The 16,060-nt window shown below is 45.0% G+C and overlaps 1 protein-coding gene across 1 annotated transcript in view; it reads left to right on the top strand.

The window, feature by feature from the left end:
- Window positions 1–16,060, top strand: part of PCGF6 (polycomb group ring finger 6) — a 287,484-nt gene that overhangs the window by 150,405 nt on the left and 121,019 nt on the right. The window contains exon 7 of the mRNA XM_078643692.1: window positions 13,666–13,693. Within this exon, the coding sequence (XP_078499818.1) occupies window positions 13,666–13,693 (28 nt within the window). The remainder of the gene's footprint in view (window positions 1–13,665; window positions 13,694–16,060) is intronic.

Genomic DNA, 16,060 nt, shown 5'->3' with positions numbered 1-16,060 from the left:
TCTGTTTATAATACTGCATCTTATCTTTCAATCCCAAGTACAACGATTGTGTAGAAAGGCCTCTCTAATCCTGCAAAATCTTTTTCCTATTTTAGTGCAAAATGTCAGATTTTTTGTTTAGTGACGTTTGTTGGAATGCTCCTTCAGACTACCCTTCCAGAGGATTAAACCCTCACTTACCATGCTATTGAAAGTCACTGGCCTGCACCACCAGTTTTTTCTTGACGGTTACCTTATACCAAAAACCTCATCAGTTTTACTGAGCAGAGATAGCCCTTAAGAAATAAAGTCGATGGAGGAATGAAATCGAATTTCTACTGTTGACAAAATATTTGCAAATTCTAACGACAGAAACTGCCCTTATGTTGGGGGTTTGGAATCGTAGTGCGGCATCCCCTCCACTTTAAATACAGTGATTCAGATGCTGTCAATGTAACATTAATGAAAAGCTGATATTTTGCCACTTGTACAGTCCTAGTGGCAGCAAAAAAAACTAAAAGGCGAAAAGGGTAGTGCTGAGCTGAAATTATTAATGAATAGTCCCACCAACGAAATGTTCCTTGTCAGACTGTTTATATTGGCTATCTGCATTAGTGGAATTTGCAGGTCCAAGCTTAATTGAGATGCAGCACCTTGTCCTTTTAGATAGAAGGATAATCTTCTAGAGACAACAAACTTTATAAATAAACCTTTGTGGATGCTGAAGAGCGGCCTATGAGACTAGATGTTCCTATAATCAAATGTTAAGGAAAACTGAATTAATTCATTCTTCAGAAACGTAAAGAATGTGGATTTACAATTTAGAACTCCCAAATTCATCATCATCAATGAAATATTATTTCGGCCAATTTGACCATAAAAGTATATATACAATAACATATATTTCATTTGATTAATAAATAAAACAATAAAAGGAAATCCATTCTTCATGTAGCAATGCATGTAAAGCACATGAATGTAACATACAGTCAATCTATATTACAGTCAATCCAATCCCCCTAGCTTCATTAAAGTGCATGTGCAATATATGTGCAATTCATAGTGTCAGGGGTGATAAGCCCCTGCTCTAGCCCACAGGGCAACCATTACAGTAACTTTGTGCTTATATCTGTCAATTAAAAAACTGAGCACACGCCCAAGCCCGAGGATCACCATTCAACTTGTTGGCAGTCCTGCGCACTAAAGCACTATTCATCAAGCCAAAAATACATCAATAATATGATTAAAAAGAGCTCGTAAAATTCATAAATATTACATACAAGTAAAAAGACATCCAAAGTCCATTTAAAAATGTAAAACAAAGATCAACCAGAGTCTGTCGGGGTCATCTTCAATAATGCTCTGCATGTACATCTCATGGAAAATAAAAAGCCTGCTACTGAAAATGCTACAGGGAGGCGTGCATCATATTTCAATATCCTAAAAGCCTCTGAGCAATGCCTGGTTCCCAGGTTTCTGCATAACTGGATCAGCCATCGTTTTCCCACCTTCTTGTACCCTGGGCAAAAAAAACACACATGATATTCTGTCTCTGCTGTGTTTTTGCAGGCAGGGCAACCCAAGATTAGTGAGCCCGCCCATTTGTTTGTGAAAGCACACAGTGGCAGTACCCCATATAGCTTCCTTGCAGCAGCCGGCTTAATTTTGTCCAGTACATACTCTAATCTGTACTGTTCTTTAATTTCTAATAACACTGTGGTAAGCTTGCCTATTGAGGGGCTCCCCTGGAGGTGGTCCAATTTGTTCTCTCAATAACACTCCTTCAATTCCTTCCTTGATACCGTGAGACAAGTTGTTTCTGAACTACCCCACAAATTACCCCTTCCCATAGTCAGAAAGGTGTCCCGGATGAAAGCCAGCCAAGGTAGTTTCCCACCCCTGATATACTCAGCCCCTCTCCAGTTCTTCCCTGTACTCAGCCAGTTGAGCAGTTACCCACAAACGTCGCCAGAATAGAAGAGGTCTAATGTAATGGCAGCTTCTTCTGCGATCGATCTCACCCCCAGGTCTAATCAAAGCGGTATGAGGGGGTAGCTACTAGGGAGGCCAAATAATTCCCTAGCAAAGGTGTTCTCAGCTTTTGATAGACTGTCAAGGTGACAATGTCCCCAAATTTCAGCCCCATATAAGGCAGCACCTTTAGCTTGCACCTTGTAGATTTCTACTATTGGGCCCACATGTTTGTGAGTAGAATTTCGGAATAGCTTTGGCAGGCCTCCCGTTGTCTGGGCTAACTTCAAACTGGCTTTTTTAGTTTGTGCCCACCAGTCCATTTCTTCTGTGATCGTGATGCCAAGATACTCAAAGACAGCCACCCTCTCCAGGGGTCTGCCTTCCAAACATGGATTTGGTCAGGTACTAGTGCCTGAGTTAAACGCCATACATTTTGTTTTCTGTAAGTTGATCTCAAGCCCGCTTTCCTTGCAAAAGACATCAAACTCATTAAGAACCCTCTGTATGTCCATGGGTGTTTTTGAAAGTAGCAAGGTATCGTCAGCAAACAACATAGCCGGGATTTTGCGGTTCGCCAACTTGGGTGCATCTATGTCCTTTTCTGCATTTAAAACTTCAACTAACCTGTTTATAAATAGACAGCAGAGATTCGGGGCAAGGACACATCCCTGGCGGACACCTCGATCTAAAGGGATGGGTGTAGTTAGTTCCCCGTGTTTGCCATATCTAATTTTTGTGCACAATTTCCTTCGTGTAATCGCCTCAGAAGTTGGCACAAGTACACTAGAACCCCCAAGTCCAGTAGGGTTGCCCACAATTTATCTCGGCACCAAGTCAAACGCAGATTTTAGGTCCACAAATATTAAGTAGAGACTGCATCCCTTAATGCACATGGTCTTCCAGTGTAGTAATTGGAGCTTAAAAATCTGGTCTAGTGTGAACATTTTTTCTCTACACCCAGCTTGGAACGGGCTGAGGACATCATGCTCCTCCATCCAGCTCTGTAAGCGACCCAGCAGCACTCATGCAAATATGTTTTGACTGATGTCAATGAGGCTAATGGGCCTACAATTTGTAGGGAGCAGAGGTGAGCCCTTTTTGTAGACGGGTACGATTTCCGCACCTGCCCAAGTGGCGGGGATTGCCATACCTAACAGAATGGCATTAAATAGAGTCCAAAAATAAGGTGCCCAGATGGTGGGTTCACTGCGGAACAGGTCCCCGGGGATCTTATCAAGCTCTGGGGCTTTTGCTGGTGCTGGTATCTTTTTTCTCCTTAAAGGCAATCATGTGTGCCTCAGGACAGTTGACCTGTGGCGGAGAAGGCTCATTGTCTACTGCCTCTACCCTCGAGTAGAGGGAGTCAAAATGGCCCTTCCACACACCTGCCCCTAAATTCGGTTCTATCGCCAGTTTGACTTGAGAACTGCCCGTATTTACCACATTCCAAAAAGTCCTCATATCATGAGTACCCAAAGAACTTGTTAGAGTATCCCACGTGTCTCGTTCCTACTCTTTTTTAGCCTTGTCCATATTATTTCTGTGGTCCGCTCTTTTATCTTTAATTAATGGCCTATCCTTGGCCTTAATGGCAGTGATCAAAGCTAATTTGGCCTTGCAACAGCTTTCGTTGTACCAGGGATGCTGGAATTTTCTATTGTTCCTAGATCTTTTGATCAGATAGAAAAAAAATGACCATAGTAGTTGTCAGTCTAGTGTGATTTAAGGCAACTTTTGGAAGTATAATTGAGGTATCATCAGCTAAAACAGATTGCATCGCATTTGCGAGAATCGGGATGATGGTTTGATATAGGGAGGGCAACCATCGAACTCTCTTCCTGCAGTTGGTGAGCGTTAGTCTGTCATCAGCTGGCAATTCCGGACCAGATACACTTCTGGCGCATGGCGTAACCATCTCTAGAATCCGGGTGTTATGATCGCTATTGTGACGAGGCACTATCTTAAAATCTATTAACTTGTGCCTCGAATTTGTGTCAATCGAGATGTAATCTGAAATTGAAGTATGCCCTGTTCTGTTAAAAGTGTATTTTCCTAGTGAGTCCGATTTTGTTCTACCATTACATGCCCTCAATGAATGTTTTAATGTGAAAGAATTCATCTGGAGCACCAAAGGGGTCCAGACTCTTAATAAGGGGCTAGCAGTCTCTGGGATAACCCAGTGTTGATCTTCTTCGCTGGGATTAACTCCATTCAAATCATCCAGGGGCTCATATTGGCAATTGAAATCCCCACCAACAATCAGCAGGCAATTATCAGGGATAGTAGACAGAAAGGCCGTTTGCTGATCAAGTGTCCTTGACTCTTGACTACAGCTAACGGGTCTAGAATAGACGTTGATTATAGCAATTGTAATCCTCGATGGAAAATTAAGAAGAATACCTAGAATGTTGTTTGAGAATGCTTCCATCTGTTTTACTGTGAGCCCAAATGTACACCAACCCAAGTGTAAAGCCCCCTGAGGGCCTCCCCTTTTTCTTCGATGTTACAGCTACGCTATACGATGTGTAGCCTGAATTATAAATATCCCCCCTAGTCCAGGTTTCCTGAAACATACAGACCTTTTGTTGTTCAATGAATATCCCCCATTCAGGGTTATCCATCTTTGGAGCTAGCCCAGCTACGTTCCAAGATAAAACCCGCAGCCTTGGTGGGTCCAATCTGCTATCTATGATGGTAGGTGTGGGGGATGGTGAATATGAAATCTCGACTGTATTCAAATCTGGCGTCTGGGGAATCACGTTAGATAAATTTAAAGGTGGTCTAGTTGTTATGGCCTTATTGTACCTATCAATTTCTTCCATTTTTTTGCCGCACAACTTCCTACAGTTCTCACCCCTCCTCAGTGGTGTCACTAGGGGGGTGCGGGGGGTGCGGCCCGCACCGGGTGACACCAACACATGGGGTGACATCAATCTGCACTGCAGCCTCGCCTCTGCTCTCACCTTTACTGTCGCTCCCTGTGCAAGCCAAGCTTGTTCCTCATGCTGTTCACACTCGCCAGCGTCTCGCAGGAGATCTGCAATGCTCGACTGCAATTTTTTTGCTCACAGTCACAAGGCAACTCTATAGCAGCCTAGCTCATCTGAGGGTGCATGGTTTCCTATTTTTCAGTATCTTGCACAGTCTTCAGTTTTCCAGTGAACCAGTTCCAAATTTCAGCTTGGTCGTCAGTACAGTGCCACCTGTTGCTCGCACTCTTGTTTATACAAATCAAGGGAAGACAGATGGAATAAGAGAGAGAGGGAGCTAGAGGGAGTAATACAGAGAGAGGGAGCTAGAGAGAGCAAGACAGAGAGAGAGGGAACAAGAGGGAGTAACAAAGAGAGAGAGGGAGCTAGAGAGAGTAAGACAGAGAGAGAGGGAGATAAAGGGAGTAAGACAGAGAGAGAGGGAGCTAGAGTGAGAAAGAGAGGGAGCTAGAGTGAGAAAGACAGATAGAGGGAGTAAGACAGAGACAGCAGTGGACAGGGAGACAGAGGTAGCTAGAGGAAGTAAGACAGAGAGAGAGGGCGCTAGAGGGAGTAAGATAGAGAGAGAGGGAGCTAGAAGGAGCAAGACAGAGAGAGGGAGCTAGACGGAATAAGAGAAAGGGAGCAAGCCAGAGAGAGAGGGAGCTAGAGGGAGTAAGACAGAGAGGGAGTAAGATAGAGAGAGAGGGAGCTAGAGGGAATAAGAGAGAGGGAGCTAGAGGGAGGAAGAGAGAGAGGGAGCTAGAGGGAGTAAGACAGAGAGAGGGAGCTAGAGAGAGCAAGACAGAGAGAGAGGGAGCTAGAGGGAGTAAGACAGAGAGAGGGAGCTAGAGAGAGTAAGAGGGAGCTAGAGAGAGTAAGACGGAGAGAGAGGGAGATAAAGGGAGTAAGACAGAGAGAGAGAGAGGGAGCTAGAGGGAGTAAGACAGAGAGAGAGAGCTAGAGTGAGAAAGACAGAGAGAGGGAGCTAGAGTGAGAAAGACGGAGAGAGAGGGAGCTAGAGGGAGTAAGACAGCGAGAGGGAGACAGAGGTAGCTAGAGGAAGTAAGACAGAGAGCGAGGGAGCTAGACAGAGAGAGGGAGCTAGAGGGAGTAAGATAGAGAGAGAGGGAGCAAGAGTGAGAAAGACAGAGAGAGAGGGAGCTAGAGTGAGAAAGACAGAGAGAGAGTGAGCTAGAGGGAGTAAGACAGCGAGAGGGAGACAGAGGTAGCTAGAGGAAGTAAGACAGAGAGCGAGGCAGCTAGAGAGAGAGGGAGCTAGAGGGAGTAAGACAGAGAGCGAGGGAGCTAGACAGAGAGAGGGAGCTAGAGGGAATAAGAGAGAGGGAGCTAGAGTGAGCAAGACAGAGAGAGAGGGAGCTAGAGGGAGTAAGACAGAGAGAGAGAGAGCTAGAGTGAGAAAGACAGAGAGAGAGGGAGCTAGAGTGAGAAAGACAGAGAGAGGGAGCTAGAGGGAGTAAGACAGCGAGAGGGAGACAGAGGTAGCTAGAGGAAGTAAGACAGAGAGCGAGGGAGCTAGACAGAGAGAGGGAGCTAGAGGGAGTAAGACAGAGCGAGGGAGCTAGACAGAGAGAGGGAGCTAGAGGGAATAAGAGAGAGGGATCTAGAGTGAGCAAGACAGAGAGAGGGAGCTAGAGGGAGTAAGACAGAGAGGGAGCTAGAGGGAGTAAGACAGAGAGAGAGGGAGCTAGAGGGAGTAAGACAGAGAGAGAGGGAGACAGAGGGAGCTAGAGGGAGTAAGACAGAGAGAGAGAGGGAGCTAGACAGAGAGAGAGGGAGCTAGAGGGAGTAAGAGAGGGAGCTAGAGGGAGTAAGACAGAGAGAGAGGGAGCTAGAGGGAGCAAGACAGAGAGAGAGGGAGCTAAAGGGAGCTAGACAGAGAGAGGGAGCTAGAGGGAGTAAGACAGAGAGAGAGGGAGCTAGAGGGAGCTAGACAGAGAGGGAGCTAGAGGGAGTAAGACAGAGAGAGGGAGCTAGAGGGAGCAAGACAGAGAGAGAGGGAGCTAGACAGAGAGAGGGAGCTAGAGGGAGTAAGAGAGAGAGGGAGCTAGAGGGAGGAAGACAGAGAGAGGGAGCTAGAGGGAGTAAGAGAGAGAGGGAGCTAGAGGGAGGAAGACAGAGAGAGAGGGAGCTAGAAGGAGTAAGACAGAGAGAGAGGGAGCTAGAGGAAGTAAGACAGAGAGAGAGGGAGACAGAGGGAGCTAGAGGGAGCAAGAGAGAGGGAGCTAGAGGGAGCTAGACAGAGAGAGGGAGCTAGAGGGAGTAAGACAGAGAGAGGGAGCTAGAGAGAGTAAGACGGAGAGAGGGAGACAGAGGGAGCTAGAGGAAGTAAGACAGCAAGAGAGGGAGCTAGACAGTGATAGGGAGCTAGAGGGAGTAAGATATATAGAGAGGGAGCTAGAGCAAGCAAGACAGAGAGAGAGGGAGCTAGAGGGAGTAAGACAGAGAGAGGGAGCTAGAGAGAGTAAGACAGAGAGAGGGAGACAGAGGGAGCTAGAGCAAGCAAGACAGAGAGAGAGGGAGCTAGAGGGAGTAAGAGAGAGAGAGGGAGCTAGAGGGAGCAAGACAGAGAGGGAGCTAGTGGGACTAAGACGGAGAGAGAGGGAGCTAGAGGGAGTAAGACAGAGAGAGAGGGAGCTAGACGGAGCAAGACAGAGAGAGAGGGAGCTAGAGGGAGCAAGACCGAGAGGGAGCTAGAGAGAGTAAGAGAGGGAGCTTGAGGGAGTAAGATAGAGAGGGAGACAGAGGGAGCTAGAGGGAGTAAGACAGCGAGAGGGAGCTAGAGGGAGCTAGACAGAGATAGGGAGCTAGAGGGAGTAAGACAATACCTAGCGCCGTACATTCCCGACAGAGGTGGTCCATGCGGTAAGTCGTGTGGGGGTGACACCATGAGTTACACGCACCGGGTGACACCAACCCCAGTGACGCCACTGCCCCTCCTTGATGGCATACTCTGTTTGAGGACCTCCCCTGTTTTTGAGAATTTTCCCATGTTGCTCTCTCTGGGGATAGGATTCCTTTAGCCAATATCTTTCGGGTGCGAGTCAATCTACTCTCTCTAAGACACCATATCTATTTGTTGTTTGTATGTTGAAAAGTAACTGCCTGGGCCGTTTATGGTCTAGATTAAAAGGTTGATAGGTCTGGTTCAACATTTCCCCCCTCCCAACCATTCTGCCATCTAGTTTGTGGGGGTCTCCCTGGAGGGTAAAAATAGTCCAGCGGAAGGGCCCTTATGGCCCCCTCCTGCCTGAAGTCATCCCTGCTTAGAATTGCTCGGGCAGCCAGGGGATTTCTAAAGTTATCACAATACAATTCCCCAGCGTATCTTTTGGTCTCCAGCCCACCCAACCAACTCTGCGTGTTAAGAGGATCTCTCCTGCATCCTTATTAGAAAATTGCCTCTGTTTGGCTAGCCAGAACATACATAATTCCTGGTGTGATTTACTATGTCCCCTCCCAAGCTCTGGTACACCTGTCAAAACAACAACATATGGGGTTGAGGTGGGTGGTAGATTAATGCATGGCAGGGCTAGTCTTTCTTTATTAACTTCTATGCGTCTAGCAAATCCTTCCCCCTCCCGCTGTGTATGCTTTTGCCACTGTCCATTTTCATGTACTTGTGGGGGGATTGAGTTGGCCCACCTGGCACTTGTGGGACACTGGTTAGCTTGATTTTGATCAGTCTCGTTCCTCCAAGTTAGTACCACTCGCTTGCCTACTCGAGTTTCAAGCAGCACATCCAACTTATCCCGTTCTATCAACAATTTGAGCTCATCCTTCACAATAGCCATTTCCTGGGTTTGTAAATCCGCCACTAAATTTGTGATTTCTGTTGGTTGTTCGCTGTCCATCATTAATCTACTAGATGTTCCTCCCTCCCCAGTGTCACTGGTGATCATTATTTCCTCAACACCCTTCTTCCATTTCACCCCTGATCTCACAGGTGCCTTAGGTTTTCCTTTTTTCACGTGGCGTGTTGGAGCAACCCCCATATGCAAATCACCATTGGATTCATCTGCAGTTGTCTGGGCCTCGGGGAGATCACTAGCCAAGGTTGCTGAAGCATGTGTGGCATCCAAATCTGTCAGGGGGAAGTCTAAATTCGGGTTAGTGATAACCGTCTTTCAGTCAATTCAATTTCGGTAGCCACCACTCCTACTGCTCTCTGTAGCATCCTGTCAATAGACGTGGGATGGGCTTTGGGCATTGGTTGCGGGAGTGTCATTTTGTTTCTTATCAATGCAGGATCGCTTCCCCTTTATTCTACTTGTTTGGGGTGTTCTACTTGTTTTATGTGCGTAGATAATGTAGGGTCACCACTAGTATTCCAAAATGCAACAGGAGACCAACAATTGGTTAGACCTTATACTGGATCACACCGGTCAAGAAGGGAGAAAGTAAATAGGGCTCAGTGGTGCAAATGTGTATGGTGCAAAGGATTAAAACACTAACCTCAAGCCAAACATGTCCAGTTACCAGGTCTACTGGTTCCAAGACCAAAAAGTGCGGGTGTTGGCCCAGCCGCGGACGGCTGCAGGAGGGCCCGCCCATGGCCCGAGCTTCATCTGGGTGCGGCCTGCTCGCTTCCCAGGCACGCTTGGCAGTTGGTGCCTGGATCAGGCTCCTGCGCTGCGGGAGCCTTTAGCAGTTTTTAAACGCCTCCTGGCGTGTCCCGGCCGCTAAGCTTGCTCGGAAATGTAGTCTCATACCTCCCAGCAGCGGTGATGGTGGCAGCATCGGCTGGGGGGCTGAGCGCACGGGCTCTGCTGGCTTCCCTCTAGTGGCAGTTGGTGGCTGTATTCACATCCTGACTCAGGAAGATGGTGGTTGTCGTTCGGTGCACACTATGGAACTATAAATTCCTGTAAAGAATTCTTGATCACTCTGGATGAAGCAGTTTTTAAACGCCTCCTGGCGTGTCCTGGCCGCAAGTGCAGTGTCCCTGCCGCTAAGCTTACTGGAATGTGTCGTTTCCTACCTCCCAGCAACTGTGATGCTTATGATGTATATATAATCAAACCAGCCCGGATCAACGGAAGTGAACAATAGTAATGTACAGGAGTCACGTGGTCTCAATGAAAAATTCTTGATTTATTACTATTCTTTTTTGGATCCAGACAAACAATTAGCCCAGCTAGCGCATTTCGTCCTTGCGGACTTCATCAGGGTTGTGAATTGTCACCAAAATCCTGACATGTCTTCTTTGGAAGTGTCCTGCGTTGTATATAAATAGATCTCCGATGGTAGTATCCAAAATAAATCGTCCTGTAATATATATGCTCTGCTCCAATTGTGTGCTCTAACCCTCCTTCATCCAGAGTGATTAATAATTCTTCACGGGAATTTGTAGTTCAATAGTGTGAACCAAACTACACCCACCATCTTCCTGAGTCAGGATGTGAATGGATTTTAACCAGCACCCAAAGGTGGTAGGAAGACAGGTCATAAAACGAACACCAATTCTGGATCCCACTCTCCTGCAAATGTGTCCCTTTGTTAGCTAAGAACTGAATTCCTTTTGGAGTATTGAGTACACTATGCTAATGCAACCTCCTAAGCAACCCATGAGTAGGGGTGAAAATGTTTTACCTTCACAACTAGAGCTGTGGATGCATGTATGTGGTCTTCCCTTTCTAGATGTATCCTGACCCCACAAAGTGTGGGGCAATGACCTCTAGTAAATGGCAGTGCCTCTACTCCTGCTGCCTCAACACTTGTGACCCAGGATCAGGAATACCTTTTTTGTGAATTGTACGTAAAACATGTCGGCAGTGCTTCACCCCTTGTGCGACTCTCGATCTCACTGCCTGAAATAAGTCTCACCCAAACAGTTTTGGGTAGACCAGCATTTCCTCAGTTACTAATGTTCTTAAATACCCGTGCACACAATCCATTTATTAAGCCAATGTAGTAATCCTTAAATTAATGGTAAGAGTTGTTAGTCCCTCTGTAGTGCAGTGAGCTTTACTATTACCTGGCATAATTGAATGACTTGAGGGGGTGGGGGACTTTCTTCCCTTCTGCAGTGCTAGTGGCAGCACAACACTACCTTCTAACATAAGGTGTGTGGGATTATACTCCTGTCTCATCAGCCAGAAACCATTGCCCAGAGTAAACGCTAAATTGATGATTTCTACTAACTGCACAATAAAAGTCATTACTACAAATGTTGTCCTTTTCCCAGGTACAATACCTGTAAATTGTATTCTGTCTAGATGAGAGAATATGTAAATCCTCCCAGGAAGAAACTGCCTCACATCCAACTTCTAGTTTGTTCGGAGAAATCATTAAGAGGATCTGCCTGGAATGTGAGGGATATTCATTACTCCCCTACTTTAGAACACTCCAGAGTAACTTGCAGTAATTATTGGACATAGACACCCTTATTGAAAATCCTTAACTCGTAACTATTTTGGTCAGGAGTTGGTCCTGTCTATGCCATCTGCGACCGAACTTGAGCACTGTTACCCCAGAGTCAACCTCTCATCTGTCTTTGGGATTGTCGTAGGGCAGCACATAATTTGCTGAAATTATTATGCTGCGGTCCGCTTCCCAGATTGCTGAGGGAGGACCTCAGGACAACTCTAACATGTTTGTGTGTGTGTGTGTGTGGGCGTGTGTGTGTGTGCGTGCTGTTGTCTGTTTTGGCATTGATAAATCTCGCACAATCATGTCTCAGATCGACATCTGTGTGTACATGCTCTTTCCGTGGGTAGTTTTAACTACCTAATGTCAGTCCTTCAGAATATTAAAGACAACCTAGATATCTTAAGGGAACCTTACCTAGGGACCTGATGATGCACAGTGTCTGGAAAAAAAGGGGACCTGGGCTATATTAAGAAAAGCTTACAAGAGTTCCCCTGAGGACTAAGAAGATTGTAGAACAAGTCCAGTTTGTTCCCAAAATGGGCTTGGTAGAGTGAACGCCAGTCAAGTTTACCAGTCCTGTGTTGACTTCGTCTAATTGTTTCATAGATGGCACTAACCTATGGAAACGTTATTATAATTGCCCTGGATAACTCCGGGTCACCAAGGTTAGAATGTTGCACAAGCCGAGGACATGGGTGGCATCTGGTGGTACCGCTCTGTGGCTCCTTAGAGCACTCTTCAGTTTTTGATTTAGACATGGAAGTCTGACTTCCAGTTGCTGGGTTAGCACTGATCGAGTACTCCAGCATTAAAAGTCCCAGTATGTTGCAGGCTGCTGACATCCAAGCTCAGGAAGTAAAGAGCTACCAAGTTTGGATCTATTGATCAATTTGAACACACTTATTCTTCAACATGGTTTTGAAGTATGATGTCATATCGTCATGGCACCAGTATCCTATCCACCATTCAGAGTACCGTCTCCCCTCTCATCCCATGTGACCGGTAGGAGCAGCCAGGTGATCCAAGAATGTCCCCTCTTTATCGGATACACTTTTGCCCAGCTGCTGCTCAAGAGAATTTTCCATGGGAATATGACTAATTAAGTAGGGAACTTAGTTTAGCAGAATCACCCTATGCCACTAGGCAAGCAGGCCTTCATTCTTCTAAGACTTCCTTGGATCACTCAGTACATTTTTACGCTGCAACAAAATGTTCATGCCGCTCATGAAGAATAGAGGTATGAAAACCTTCTCAAAGGAACACATGACAAAAAGAGAAGACTTTTCAAACCTCAAATAAGCATTATTGTTCACCTCCCAGTGTAATCAGCTTCATATTGTCCCGCCTCACGTCGGTTTTATGACAAATTTAGGTCTGAGCACGGAAAATGTAAATATAGGAAAGTTGTTTTCCACTCAAAAACGTTCACTTTCTTGAAAGGAACAATAGTTGTGTCTGACCAACACGATCTAGGTGGAAATAGTGGTATGTTTTTCAACAACCAATGACAAAAAATACATTGGTATGTTTTTTTTAAATGTTGTTTAAACCTTTTTTTAAAAACAAAACATCTGTTACTTTCCTTTTCTACATCCTGCCGTTCGTCTACTCCCTACAATCTCATCTAAGCTCTCCCCAGAATCTCATCTAAGCTCTCCCCAGATGTCTAACTTACCTCATCCGTGTACTCACTCCTTTTATCCTCCACCTCACCCCACATTCCACCAAGACATTTCTCCTCCTTTTCGGTCTTTCAGTTTCACCCCTTTTCTTGTGTCTTAGTGGCATCACCGCCTTTCCTGCGCTTTTATTTGCAGGCTGCGTCTCCTTAAAAAAAGAAAGGATCCCCCCAGCCTTGGAAGAAGGTTCTGTGGCAGGTAGTGAAATAAAGGTGTTACCTACAAAAAGGCACAAAACCATGGTCACAAGTATGCTGCGATGATTAACTTGCATATTTGGAAGAATGCTACCTTTTTGCTGTTGGATATACCGCATATGGTAATCTGTATTCCTTTACTGTTCATTCTTTTACAAAAGGTCTGCATGCAGCTTATTTCGTTATGGTTAAGTGCCAGGCAATTATTGGAAACATATAAAAGATGTGTGTTAATTCATGAAGTATCCTGTTTGAAAAATTAATTGTGGGGCACTTAAGAGCTGTGCAGCTCCCAGTGAAGCTGGAAGATTAACTTAAACGGTATGCTTTGTGGATGGCCCGAATGGCTTGTTTTCAAACAACAAAGCATTTGAGCATGAAATATGTATGATTATTGATTTGTGGTGAGTTAGATGCTGTGTGATACTGCAAACACAAATAGCTTCAAATTCTCTGCTTTCATTTATTTTTCAGAGCTGAAGAAGGCACCGGCAAGTTCAAGGTAGATTTTAACTAACATTTGTAAATTTTTAAATGTGAAATATTCATCATACATCCATATAAGATGTCTAGTAATATTTCGAGAAGAGATGCATTTTTACAACACATTCACTAGACCTTGACGCCACGGTACTCTAAAAACCTCAAATTGTTTAATTCTTTTTAAATTATGCGGTATATGTAAAAAATAATGTGTCACTGGTACCGAAATCCTAAGAGAATGTGGTATTGTGCCTCCCTCTTACTCCATACCTGTAAAGAGGAATGCCGCTATTTTTTAAACTAACAAATGTGTATCTGCCCACCCTCACAGTGGGTATTAATTTTTTCGAAAGACTTGGAGAGGTCAAAAGACCACTTGACAGTGATTCGGTCAAGGTGGTGTATTTTTTTTTTGCAGAGTTTTATATAGCGCAAACTTGACCCGAATCGGGTATTAGAGCGCCTTACATAGCACCAGTTACGTTACATAAGGACACACAGTCATTTTTGTTAAGCACAGGGAGATTAAGCGATTTGCCCTGAATCACAGGATGTTCAGCGCCATTGCCGAGACTCGAACCCTTTTCCCCAGATTCGAGGTCGACCACCCACCGCCCTAGCCGTTAGGCCAACTCCTCTCCCCTTTCACCAGTGACACTTTTTTTCACTGTGTGACACTAGACCACAGCAATGAGCTGACCAAGTGAAGCACCCCAACCAAAACACACACCAGGGAAGTTGGGTAAATAGAAACGTTACTATTTAAAAGACGGTGGGCGATCCTCTGTCTTTTATCAGAGCTTTCAATTATTGTGTTTAAAACGAAATATAGGGTATTTTTTTATTTATTTCCTGATGTTCCTTCAGAGAGAGAGTGAGAGAGACACAAAAGGTTGTGATCTAGCAAATCCTAGGTGACTTTATACATTTCAGATGAAAAACTGTTGAATGTGCTTTTTGAAAGCCATGCGGCGGATGCTCCAGAGGAAAGTCTATCTTTTCCCCTTTGTGGCTGATTACAAGTGAATAACTCCTATTTTTCTTGCACCACCATCTTATTTCAAGTATCTTTTCATTTCGTCATGTCAAGATCTCAGAACATTTTCGGTTTCCAGGCAGGTTCCATCTTTTGTATCCTTTCCTCCCCCTTTCAAATCTTTTAGGCTGGTTGATGTCTGCTATAATGTTTTGTTATGAAAGACCTATTCAATGTCTACCAAATTGGCAAACCCCTGCGTTACTGCTCCGACCACATGTTGTTCATCTCTGCATGGTTTTCACATAGTTGATGATAGATCATATAAACTGGCAGTGTAAATATATGGAACAGTCTTCTCAAAGACATGACTCGGCAACCATTTCACCTGCTTAATCCACAAATGAATATAGCTCCTTCTTAATCTGCAGGAATGAAGTTCATGATGATTTTACCTACCCCTACTCTTTTCATCTCCGGGAATCCCCGTTTTCTGTCCCTCTAAGTATAGCTTGCTCTGTATAATTTGCCTATTTTGTTTCCTGCTTAAGACCTGCAGTTTTTGTTTGACCACTTAACGGTCTGTTGTGCCCCCTTGTATTATTCTGGGGGCATGTTTACCATATGTTGTATGTTTGTATTACAGTTTGCACCTAGCAGCTGGGCCTCGAGCATTTGTTTGCGAATTATAAATAGTATACATTACAATAAAAAGGTTTGTGCAGTTGTTGTTTTTTTACATATTGTTTATTGGCATATAGAATTAGCATTTACATAGTCACATTGAAAGATATTTGAGTATATAGTACATTTGATGCCAATCACATAACCAAAAAAACATAACTTAAACTAACGTGAAGGGAGCATCAATCCACATTATACAGAGTTGAATCAACTAGTTTATAAATTTAGGTCCGTGGTGTGCAGGTTGAATCGATGGTTCGTGCAGTTTCACTGCTCTAGCTTTTTTCTTGCTCACATTCATGTAGGACATGTTTTTTGAGAGGATGAAGTTTAACCGCATGCGCGCTAGCGGGTTTTCCCGTTGTGCGCTGATTTTTGAAAAACGCGCGGTTTGTGACAAAGCCAGCTCGTCATGCGCGTAGCGCAGGTAACGCCCATGACGAGCTGGCTTTGTCATCCGCGTCGAAGGGGTTAAGGGGTTGTGCATTACCCACAAAGCTCTATACAGACACGCCCCAGGGTACATAAAAGAACGCCTACTCAAATATGTGCCAGGGCGCGTGCTGCACTAAACGGAAGCCGCCCGGCTGACCTGCCCACGTTCTAAAACCATATCCAAAGGAGGGAGAGCGTTTTCGGGCCTTCTGCTACTACTCTGGAATCAGCTGCCTTTTAATCTCCGGAAAGAACCTAGACTTCTCCCCTTCCGGAAACAACTAAAAAATG

Source organism: Lissotriton helveticus, chromosome 5_1 (assembly GCF_964261635.1).
Source record: "Lissotriton helveticus chromosome 5_1, aLisHel1.1, whole genome shotgun sequence".
NCBI lineage: Eukaryota > Metazoa > Chordata > Amphibia > Caudata > Salamandridae > Lissotriton > Lissotriton helveticus.
This window is presented reverse-complemented; position numbering and strand designations above follow the sequence as displayed.